The 12,037-nt window shown below is 41.4% G+C and overlaps 2 protein-coding genes across 11 annotated transcripts in view; one reads left to right on the top strand and one right to left on the bottom strand.

Annotated features, from left to right (window-relative positions):
- LOC110976357 (uncharacterized) overlaps window positions 1-12,037 on the top strand; it is a 159,621-nt gene that overhangs the window by 145,212 nt on the left and 2,372 nt on the right. For 7 of the 10 annotated variants that reach the window (XM_087143130.1, XM_087143127.1, XM_087143126.1 and 4 more), the window contains 5 exons: window positions 808-942; window positions 1,731-1,852; window positions 2,857-6,328; window positions 6,592-6,809; window positions 7,053-8,120. In XM_087143130.1, coding sequence (XP_086999256.1) covers window positions 808-942; window positions 1,731-1,852; window positions 2,857-4,197 — 1,598 coding nt within the window. In that variant the 3' untranslated portion in view covers window positions 4,198-6,328; window positions 6,592-6,809; window positions 7,053-8,120. The remainder of the gene's footprint in view (window positions 1-807; window positions 943-1,730; window positions 1,853-2,856; window positions 6,329-6,591; window positions 6,810-7,052; window positions 8,121-12,037) is intronic. The other 3 variants (XM_087143123.1, XM_087143121.1, XM_087143122.1) reach the window with 3 other exon arrangements.
- On the bottom strand, window positions 9,362-11,605 carry LOC110976362 (ficolin-3-like). The gene has a single exon (XM_022229559.2). It carries the CDS (start codon window positions 11,597-11,599, stop codon window positions 10,580-10,582), a length of 1,020 nt encoding a protein of 339 aa, XP_022085251.2. The 5' UTR covers window positions 11,600-11,605; the 3' UTR covers window positions 9,362-10,579.

Below are 12,037 nucleotides of genomic sequence, written 5' to 3'. Positions count from 1 at the left end.
ACATGCTTTATACGTGTGGCCGGGGCCTCCGAAATCGGACAAAGGGAACTGGGCCTTGTAACAAACGACCAGGCTGCTGGGCATTACCAACATTTTTTCACTCTCAATTGTGGAAATAATCCAGCCTTGTTTTGAAACTATACCTCGGTTTTTGGGATTTAGCGCTAGCTGATTACCGTCGGGGACAAAAGCGCTTCACCACTGCAGCGATGAGCCACACAGCACTGCTGCATGCTAATCTGGCCCCTATTGAAAAGAGGTCAGCAGCGCACTGTGCCATGTTCGTCAACAAAAGAAAGTTACTTAACACCGCACAATCTGAGCTCTGTTTACAAGGCTGCAGGCCTAGCTGAAATACCCAGGCGTCAGTAGATTTTGTCTGTCAGTCATTTGTGTGGTGTAAACGTCCATTAATTGAAATGATGAATTTTTGAAGAATTTTGAAAACTGAAAATCTTGAAAATGTCCCGTCTGTCTGCACTGCATTTTTCAACCCACCTGGCAGCAAGTGGTTAATGCTCGTGTTTCGTGGATGTGTCAATTTCTCTCAGATTTATATAAATGTTAATAAAAATTTTCATTGCCTGGAATTTTTTATAGAGAGCTCGAAGATTGTATTAGCAGGATAACTGGTCATTCAGATGCACCTCTTCTGGCATGGTTTGGAAGCTAGTTTCAAAACAATGATGAACTTTCACATAAACACAGTGATGCTTGAGCAGATATGAATGACATTCTGATTTGGATTGATGTGAATTTAAAAAAAGTGCCTTATACATCGTAAATGAGGATTTACTGGAAATGCAGGACCTACAGGCAAGACAACAGATCTGGAGATCCGTGTGCTTAAAATGGACAAGTCACCAGAAGTAATGTCGCCAAAGCTGGATGCTGACTCATCCGCCAAGCTTGACAGCGAAGAAAATGAGGAAGATCTAATCGGTAAGAGCTGAAGTCTATTATCTATACAATCAGATATTGTTCCCGCTTGCAGCCCCCAGACTTGTACGACTCGTGACTTGGACTTGAGTCACTTTTTAACCCCTTCACGGCGGGATTATTTTGACAGCGACTGCTGGGCTGTGGTATGCCCTGAATGGAGGACTTTGTCTAGCAGCAGGCCCCATTGAACCAGCAGCTGCGTGGTGAATAGACTGTATGTGTGGTATGCACTAATCCTCACACAATGGTGCAGCAGTTGCAGTCCTCCGTAGCGAAGGGGTTAATGACTTGAGAGAGGAGACTTGGACTTGGTATTGATGTTTTGTGGCCCGAAGACTTGTCTGGCAGCCCCCATACATTTTTGTCAGATGAGAGCTAGAATAACTATGGAAGATCAGCTGGACAGGCAGTCTGTATTCAGCTGAGATAATTTCTTGAAATTGGCATGTGATCAATGCTTTCATGGAACGCCTCACAATGAGGCTCAAGATTTGATAGCCAGTGACTGTGTTTGTGTGAGAACTGGAGAAGTGTTCACATGGCTTCTGTGTATTATTTTTAATTGTCATTAATGTCAAATTTCATAAAAGTAAAGTTTCAGATGCCCGTTACATTATTACATTTAAAATTATCAAAATGAGACACTGGTGCAAAGCAAAACTAAACACAAACATGTTACATTTGTAAATTTGCATGACAATAAAACACCAAAAATTGACAATGGTGCATAATTGCGTGATAGTTCTTAACTGACGCATTCTCAATCACTTTCTCCTGTTCCCTTCCAGGATTGGAGCTCGTCATTCCTGTCACCGGCTTCTTCTGCAAGTGCTGCTCAAAGTTCTACAACAACAAGTACACAGCTAGGAGCACTCACTGCAAGACAGACCTACACAAGCAGAAAGTACAGGTGAGGTCCTTGAAACTAATTTCCCAGCCCAACCAGCCCCTTTATTACCTCATCCAAAAAGACATTCCTGGCATAACTGCGTGCTTACTGCTGAGATCGTCAAAACCTGTGCAAATCGATTTATTACATGTATCTCATGAGCTCTCTGAAAATCTCTGCAGAAAAAAATCAAAGAAGGAGTCTGGGTCTTTTTCTTTTTTACCAAAAAACTAACTTGTTTGAAATTTAAATCCCATTGTTATTGAAATCGTTTGGTTTCCAAATTTTCAACTTGCAATTGTAAGCATTTTTGTACACTTTGGGGTCTTGTTACGCCATCGGCAGAATATTGTATTAGTTACTGGAATTTTCTTTATTCTTAATAAAATGGCAATTTTGTGAAGAGCCAACAATTCAAACTATTTTCATCTAGTTGGTAATACATCAGCTCAAAAGTGCGATGAAGAAGCCAGATATTCCCAAAAGCTACTTAAAGTGAACTTGGGAAAAGTTGTCCGACATTTATCTCCAGACTCTGGCTTGTAATGAGACCCTTGAATCTCTGCCTGCACTGCTCGTGTCTGATTCCCGGGAGAAATCTCTCGTGATGATGGATTACTGCCTATGATGGCTGTCTATGTGTGTAGGTGTGTGTTATCAGAGAGTATTGCCGAATTAATCAAAGTGAACTGAGTTCAGACAAATGCTTTTATCTCAAAGCAGTAAATGAAGCTTGTTCAATCTTAATGTGATATTTCATGAAACCGACATTTTTCGTTTAGAGGGTTGTACATATTTCCATCTGTTTAATAATAATGTTTGTGGTGACCCCAGACATTTGTATGTGGTATTTTTCTTCTGTTTGATATGTTGTCGATGCCTTAAAAGGTTGGCTTTTGCCAGCCAGTGAATATTAATAGATGTTTTTATCATGTCTTGTCACTTTATTTGATCTGTCTGTATTTGGAATTCGCAAGTGGTCTTTCTGACCACTTAGACTTTAATGTTTTATTGTTTCTGCACAGCAATGGTACGTGCATGAAGCCGAAGAGAAAGTAAAGACGGACAGCACTGACGGCAATACAGACACCACCAAGATGGACGACTCTAAGGAAGCAGCAAAAGTCGAGACAACACATTCAGCAAAAGACGCTGTAATTGTTATAGATGATGAGGATGAGGAGGATGTTGCTGAAGGGTCACAAGCAACAGGGAAACACAAGATAGGCACTCAAGAAGGAGACAAAGTACTCTCAGAAGGCATTTCTAAACAGGAAGCAAGCAGAACTGGGGAAGGCATTCCATTCATCGGGACAGGAGAATCACAGACTGATGATCCGGATGGAGAACCGGCATCTGCAAGGTCGGGCAAGATGCAAGATGAGGAGAGTATTGTGGAAGGTGAGGACATGTTCATCACGGAGGACCAGGTGGGGCATCTGCTGCCTGACGATGAGGTTGAGGTGGAAGGAAGTCCAGAGCTCGGAGATACTGCCAGCCAGGAAGGGGTGGGATGTGATGTCCAAACACCTATGGAGCAAGAACTACTGGCTCAAGGGGAGGAGCTAATTGATGAGGAGCCTGCTGACGTGGAACTCCTGCCGACAAAGGAGCAAAATACCGGGGAAGTGGACCCATCTACAGTCCAGGAGAAAGAGCTGGAAGAGGAGGTTGAATCTCAGATGGATTTACCTGGAGGTAAGAAAGATCCAGAAGAGGAGGTTGAATCTGAGATGGATTTACCTGGAGGTCAGAAGAATGAATGTTTCACCAAAGAAGCAGAAACAGGTGGCAAGAATGTAGATCCTTCAATTGAAGCTGATGAATACCTGCAAACAGAGGAGATGGATGTCGGTGAGGAGAAAAGCCTACAAATTGACAATCAGGAGCTTCCGCTGACAGAGGAAGAGCAGCTTCCAGAGGAGAACAAGGAGCCATCAGCTTCAAAGGAGCTCCCTGCTGAAGTGGCTGTTGCAGAGGAGCCATCTCAGTCACCCACTGACAAGATGCAGGGGGGGAATAGTGTTAAGAGAAACCAAGAGGTGGACGGAGAGGAGGAACCACAGCACGAGGAGGTGACAGAGAAACCCAAGGAGGCTTGCTTGTCAGAAGATGATCTCTACGGGGATCTCGAAGAGGGGATGTATCAAAGAGACGACGACGACGACGATGCCTACTTGGTACAGCAGGATGGTCAGATGAACGATGATGCAGGCGACCATGAAGATGACGATGAAATGTTTGCCATTGACGAGGACTGTTGGGAGGTCCGATCAGAGGAGGGAGGCATTGCGCTCAGCAGCGATGAAGATGACAATGGTGTGCAAGGAGAAGCAGGGGAGGAGAATAAAATTGACCTTGGGTAACCATGGCAACTGTATACTTGAGGGAAACCTTACTTTATCCTCCTCCACAGTCTCTGTTTGTGATGTCCCCAGCATTTACAAAAGAGGTCTTCAAATTCCAGAATAAATGGACAAGAAGAATAAGTTAGCCACTGCAGAGCGCTGCACAGGTTACGCAACTCATCCAGCTAACACAATAAGCCTTTTGTGAGTTAACTTTGAATGAAGTCTGGTACACAGAGTTCTGTAAATTCGCTACTAAAGATGCTCTTGCTATACCTCGCTATTCGGGGCAAGCTTTTGCTTCGTTACATAAGAAACGCCTTGCACCAATACATTGTTTTCAAGGAACAATAAGGGCAGAGAGGAACCAGTCCATTTCAGAAATGGTGGTTGCGCTGCAAATGCTTGCCCTGAATCACGAGGTATACAGTGTCTGTAGTCTGAGGAATTCAAGTTATGTTTATCAGATAATCAGATAACGCATTGCACCTGATTTTATCCAAGTTTAACTTGTAGAAGGCTTATTCCATTTATCAAATTCCACTGTCACTCATGGCCTGTGTACACAATCGGTATTACTCAACCAGTGAGGTATTTGAAGCTTGCCAAAATGTAATGCCAGGTTTTTAATAGACGTAGCCTCCAGTTATGGTTGCAAAATAGGATGAGGTAATGGGCTATAGAATGTTCCATTCTAAAAGGCAAAATGGAACATTCCGCCTGTTACCAGTGTGAAACATGCATTAGTTGTTTTACATAATGCCTAATTGTTTGTCATGTTATTTTTAACTAGAAAGCTTGAAAAGAGATAACTGATATTGTAGGCTTTACATATGGAGAAACATCACAGTAAAGGCTCTCAAATGTGATACAGGTCACCAATAAAAACTGGAGTAGGAGTTGATGTGTATTCTATAAATTATATTCAAATGGTGGAAAACATGGTTCCCCCTTTACCTGTGTGTTTTGTCTTCACCTTTGACTAGAAAGTATTGTTTCGTCTTGATATGTGTTTTATAATGTTCACAAGTGGATAGAGGCCTTCTTTAAGAAAAGTAAACACGTACAATATATGGTAACTGTTAACCCGAGTAGAGTTCAATATTTTCAGAAAGCCACAGATGAGCTTTTTAGAAGGACAGTGTATCCTTATAAATCAGGTGACCTCTTTAAGCACCAGTGGCATTCTGATGACTTTCAAGCTGCAATTTCAATTTTAACAAACTACCACAAAAGCAGTGATAGACTCTCTTCGATTTTCATTTCCTGGTATGTTTATGCGTGCATACTCTGGCTTGAAAAGGTCGTTAATTGTTCTTTTGGGGGATTTTAACAGAGAGCCATCATTTCTCAAACACAAAATCATTTCCCAGACTTGGTTTATAATTGAAGGAATTAGTGAATTTGCCTATCTTTTGTTTTACTTTCACAAACAGCCTAATTGTCATCTCGGGTTGTGTCTTGTCTCAGTTGAGCTTTCAGAGTTACGACTTCGTGTCTCTGTGTATTTCCAATTGGCAGAGGCCTAGACCTAGCTCTGAATGTTTCAGAAGTAGCCGTGGTTAGTTTATTTCAGTGAGTTATTCACGCTAATGTAGTGTTAAGTTTGAAAGGAGCGGGGCTGTTAACCGTACCCCATTTAATGCAAAGATAGTGTGTTTAAAACAATGTTTGCTTCCAAGTTCATGGGAAAATGAACCAAATCTGTCATTTTGCTGTGTACTGCTTATTTTAGTGTGGATATTAAATAGAACACTCCAACGAAGGAAAGAGAGATGGTGCTTTTTTGTGGTGAAGATACATTGACAGCTTCCACACGCTTCTGAAGTGGGTCTTTAGTCAAAGGGGGCACCCAGCTCATGCTTCGGAAATTCCTGCAGAGCTCTGTAAAACAAAGTTTCTGGCTTTGGTGAGTACGTAATTGTGGTTTTTGCATATCATGTTTGGTACAGTACGCTAGGGGTAATGAGTGGTAAGTCGGGGACATGAACTGTTGGTGGCCCGTTTTCAGCATGTACACACTCCTCTGACAAACATTCAACTCAACCTTATGTGAATCAACCTTTCAGCTGTGAATCGACACTATATGAAGTTATCCTGGGATCGCTATAGACGTGTTGCTGTGAAGAACACCGGTAAATGTCACATTGTGAGTTTGTTCCCGCCAGTTTATTGTAGTTATTCAACTGTAAAATTTGGCAAAGATCTCAAAGAAATGTTGCCGTTATGATGTTAACGATGGTCGTTGGGTAGGCCGAAGTGACGACCTTCATTTTTAAAAATTTAAACACAGTCTGTGTCCTTTTTCATAACTTGCAAAGTCTAAATGAAGAATACTTGTCGGGGGGAATTTAACGATAGTTTTTCAGGTACTGAATTATTTCCTGTTATTATTACCTGCATCTGTCTTAGTTCACACCCAGTGAGTTGGGTGAGGAAAACTCACCGCAAATCCTGACAGCTGGCAAGATGGGCCATCTCAGCTGCGTAACCTGGAGGTTCCTTGGCCGCTTGGACTGTCTGCTTCACATTGACCCTTGTCAAAAAGACAGGACGAGAGAAACGTCTCGAACTCGGATTTGCGATTGACTCTCCACTGCGGTCCAACAGCATCCCCCTACAAAAACTAGGTAAGAAATTTGCTGAACTTGTTACAGAAAAAGGGTAATTCATCAAAGGAGGGGTGGCATAGGCCCCTGGAAGGATTTCTGGAGGTTGTTTGAACACTGTACTGTTGCAAAATAAGGCTTTGGTTTATTATGAAATGGGGTAGTGCCTTGTATGCAAGTGCATGCTGGCTGTCTCTTGTCTTGCCTTTTCCAGTGCATGCCGAAAAATGCATGTAACCTCGTTCTTTGTTGTTTTCATTCCAGTGATGGTGAAGAGGTCAAAATTCGTTTGGAGGAAATTGCCCGTCACCTGAAGCAGAAAGGGGAACACTGATCAACCACCTTCTGATATACATCAACCTGGAAGATGAGGAAATCAGATACGAATCTTGAACCCGCTGGGACATGTACTTTTGGAGATATAGGGCTTTAAAGGATGCACCTTTAATGTCACGTGACTTATCAACTGATGATGTCATCATCTCATTGATGCATTTCACTCCTAAATGTATCGTTTGAGAACGGACAGCGTTGTTTTATCTTTAGGTGCCCTTCATACCAAATTCAACATTCCTGCATAACTTGCATTTAAGATTGCTTGTAAGCGATGTCAGAAATGGTGTTAATTTGGATGAAGAATGTACACCCTTCATCAGTTATCTCAGGACCTTTGACCAGACTATCCCGGCAAATGACGAGACTTTTGTTGATCAGTGAACTATATCTATGTTTCTTATTATATATATCTTAGTAGGGTTGACATCTCTCTGATAGAAATATTTCAACCTTTTATGTTCATCGTCAGATCACAGACGTCTGAGGGAAATGAAATGGGCACTGAAAGAGAACAACCCCCAAATCAACAACATGTATCGAGCACCGTACACCATCAGCAGGGACATCTTGTTGCATTCGGTGACAGGCATCTCACTGGGGATGGACACGCTAAGGAGGTGTGAAGCATTGGCGCACTACCAAGAATCAGCCAACCTAACCGCAGTTGTGTCCGTAGCAAACGGAGTGCCTGATGACCCCATAAGCTTCGTTGTCGCTCTGCCTTCAGCCCCAAAGAATGAAGACCATGCAGTTTTGTTTATTAGTAAAAGCGTAGCCACTCATCAACCAGTTCCCCTACGATACATGTAGCTGCAATGACGTACCCTGGATCAAGGCATTGATCCGTAAAACGGAGAGCAGTCAGCTCAAGATTAGTAGTCGGGACAATGTTTCCAAGGTGGACCTATTTCATGAATCAACCAGAGCCAAGGTCCCATCCTGAAGTTGTTTACCACATGCCTTTGACGAAGGACTTGGACAAGCGTTCCTGTTCAGGTAGGTCTTATTCTTTGTCCAAGTTATCTTCTGGTTTTTGTACTCGCAAACTTAGCGAGTTGTAAGCCGGACAGTGCCTGAACGTGTCTATACGCCTAGGTCGTTGTCAGTTGCAACAACTGTACGTGGACAAATGCTGAAAACGGACTGTATCGGAAGTTTTTGCAGCAGTAAATTCATTGTACTGAATCCACGTAAGGTCACTTGATGCACCGCATGCTTGTTCTAAACTTATGGGCCTGCTTTGCTTCTTAGACTCTTGAGTTGTGAGCCATCTTGCGCTTTATGCTTGCACCCCGGAGATAATGATAGATCCATTCTAGGAATACTTTCCAGCTGCCTCTCTACATGGTGAGTCACTGTTTTTTTGGCAATTTTTTTTTCGCTTCACTCAACATCCATTGACTGGAACGGTAAAGCCTATATATGTAGGCCAGCAAAACATCTCCCAGAAGCGCTTGTCGATACTGCAAACTTGCAAAGTATGATTTTTTAATTCTTTTAGTGGGGGAAGGAAAGGTGATACTGTACTGGTTTTTGGGTGAGGGCACCCGGGGGAAACCAGGAATTTGTGGGAAGAGGGGCGCATGTGCCCTCAATCTGGGCCCCCATGGCTGTGCCTCTGCCCCACAAATTCTTTGAAGGGGGTGTATCAGGAAACGAGAGAAGAATTTTTTTTCCCAACTTGATCTGGGCTACCTCGCTGACCCCAGAAATCGGCTGCCATCTTGCTGTTTATGAGGCATTTAGTCCCTTTTTAAAAATTAATACCGGATAATGTGTGAAAATACAAGTGGGTTAGCATTGCAAATGGCATTATACAAATGCATAAAAAGACTAAATGCTTTTGTCGGGCCTGTGCCACATTTATTTGGTACGATGTGCTTTTGAGTTTATTACAAAGAATTTACTAAATAGTTGTTTAGTTTTTCAGATAACCATTGCTGTCAATGATAGTGACACTCAAGTCAATAAATATTACGGGATTGAATATTAGGAAGGACGTCCAGGCATCCACAACCTAAAATTGCCCACGTTTTCATTTAGATGCGAAGGAGGATGGGAATGAAGGTTTCCATGACGTCATAATTAAACTTTACAAAATTCCTTACAATGACAATGTGTGGTATAAAGGTAACCCGACGAAAATTTCAATTTAATTTGGTAAGATTCTAAAACATGTTGAAACAAACAATAACAATTGTTTGAAGAAAAAACATATGAAGTACAGAATGTATATAGAATGCTTTCATTATGTAACACACAATCAGTATTACATCGATATATGCAAAAATACACAAGACTAAAAAGGAATGTTCTTCATAAAATGCTGATGAACAAAACCACTTAAAATGCTCATTATTTATCGATATTAAAAAAAGAAGGCAAAAGACCAATGGTGAAGATGTGCATATTTCTCTCGAAAATGTTGCGTATATTTCTTTTGAAAATGAAACAATTTTGATTCTTTCCTTTAGACAAGTTTCATTTTTACAAACAGAACCAATAGTCTTCACTTGTTGTTACTGACATGTGACCTGAAATATTTAACTTAAGCATTCAACTTGTAAAATTTATAGTTCGTATAATTATGTGCAATGCTGAAAGAGCAGTTTTAATTTACAGCAACAACTGACAAACTAACGCCTGATTCTATCATCAGTGACTTCATAAAATGTGATATTCCTTCATAAATCACTGCACGTCTTTGTTATTCATCAATAATATTATCATTGTAAATGATATAGTAAAAGTATAAAAAACAGGATTCTAATTATGTCAGATGTAAACATTGTTACTATGGAAATGCTAAAATAGATAACAAAATTGAACATTTTCAACGCCAAGAATACCTTTTTAAAATTTAACTCAATATTAAGAAATGCTTTCTACTACTTTCTTCTACATTTTTAGAAGTATGTGTCCTCCTTCTGGTAACTTATCTACTTCTTTCTTCTTTCTTAGCCACTTTGATTTACATTTTCTTATCACTTCACCACACATCGTTCTTCGAAATTAGTATGCATTAAGTACATTTTCATGTGAGGACAATTTTTTAACTAAAACTTTAATTTCTGTTTGACACACAGTCTATTTTGAAGTTGCTATCCTAATATTTACGAAAGAACAATTCAAACTCTATTTGATGACTTCATGAAAATTTTATAACACATAGTTATTTTCAAAGCAAACAATTTGACATAGATTTAAGATAGTTTATTTCATGATTTGAAATAATGTTTTTTCATTGTTTTAGACTAGCATGACAAGACGTGTTTGAAGCCAGTAAAGCTTTCAAGAAGATTCTTAACCTTTTTACATCTGTTATTAAGGTCACCAATGTGCTCATGTGCATAAGAAAATAAAACTTAACAGCTCTTCCTGGGGGAATAGCTCGCTGTAAACTGAATTGATTTTGTGATGAGCACAAATTCTAGAAATGAAACATATTATATTTTTCATTTAGATGCTTTACGTATTTTCATGCTAGCTTTCTTGACAGATTGTGGTTTTTTCCACGGAGTCCATCTAATACTATTTAGTTCAATTACACGCCTACCATAGAACTTGCCGTTCAGATTTGCTTGATAGCACCAGTTGTACCACCATGCGCCGTGGTCCTCTTCGGCACAGCTTCCTGCTGGGTGCATGTCATTGTCTTTGTCTTTTGTCGAGAACAACTTGCCATTGTGCATGCTTGTCATTGCATCTCCAGCCGTGCTGTTGTCATTGTACGAGCCTACAGTGAGCTGATAGTTGTCACCCGAGACTCTGAACGCTCCATACTCTGCGTAGACGCGCTCATTGTCCCAGTCCTGTAGGTCAACTCGAAGCTGCCATGTTCCCGCTCCGGTCAAACTGCGTAGATTTTCGTTTCCAAACCAGAACTCCCCCGACAAGCTACCGAAACCCTCCTGGTACTCAGTCCAGTTGCGGAAGAAGTCGACGCTGCCGTCTTGACGCCTCTGAATTACCATCCATCCCCCTGTGTTCATGTCGCAGTAGACCTGCAAGCCATCAATGCCGAATGGGGCAGGGAATATGGTATAGATACCATTTGCAGTGTGACCTTCCTCCAGGAGTTCCATACAGCTAGTGTAACGAGAGGTAATGGAATGAAGTGGCGTGTCTTCATCAGCATCAAAGTACACGCTGCCGTAGAGTGTAACCAAGTTGTCTGGAGAGTTTCCTCGAGAGAGATTTCTCAGCTCACAGGTTCGCTTGAGAGTGTTATAGTTCACCGACAAGCAACCGGGGTCAGCATGGCAGTCCCTCACACAATGAATGTGGGATGTTGCTACGGTTTCTTGATACGAAGCTCCCTGCAGATATCGGTTTTGCGCAGGTAGAAAATCGCTTTTGAAGTGGTTGCACAATGTTGCGGCTTGTACAGTTGCGTTGGTGACTGAACTAACAGCAAAGGCAAGAATTACCAATGCCAGCGAGCAGGAGAGTTGAAGCTGTGGCCTATTAGCCATGGCTGAATATCCAGACTATCCCAGGAAAATTAAGAATTGACAGGAAAGGCTCGCCATTTAAAGCTAACACAGCCTCATTAGTTTGCCATTAGCATGGTACGCCATGGATATGGACAATGGTGATTGGCTGTTGTGTTTTAGTGAAACTATACAGACAGTGGTCACAAGGTTACGGAGACCCAAACACTCTAACCATTCCAATTGGAACAGGGAAGTGTTTTGCACATACAGGGGACTGAATCGGTGAAAATATCAAGCACAGGGCATGATTTTCATAAGTAACGAACATAAAGATATAACCTAACAACTGAAAGGTCGAAGGCTCTTTAATTTTTCTTTCCTCCTTGTTCTGGCAGTGTTAAAATATAGCAGTGAAAACAGAGGTCAGTGGCATTTTGATGGGGAATTGGAGGAGGAAAGTTGACCCCTGAGGACACT

The sequence above is a fragment of the Acanthaster planci genome, linkage group LG11 (assembly GCF_054643075.1).
Source record: "Acanthaster planci isolate LZ-2023a linkage group LG11, COTS_SCS, whole genome shotgun sequence".
Taxonomy (NCBI): domain Eukaryota; kingdom Metazoa; phylum Echinodermata; class Asteroidea; order Valvatida; family Acanthasteridae; genus Acanthaster; species Acanthaster planci.
Note: the sequence above shows the minus strand (reverse complement) of the source record. Positions and strands in the feature narration are given on the sequence as shown.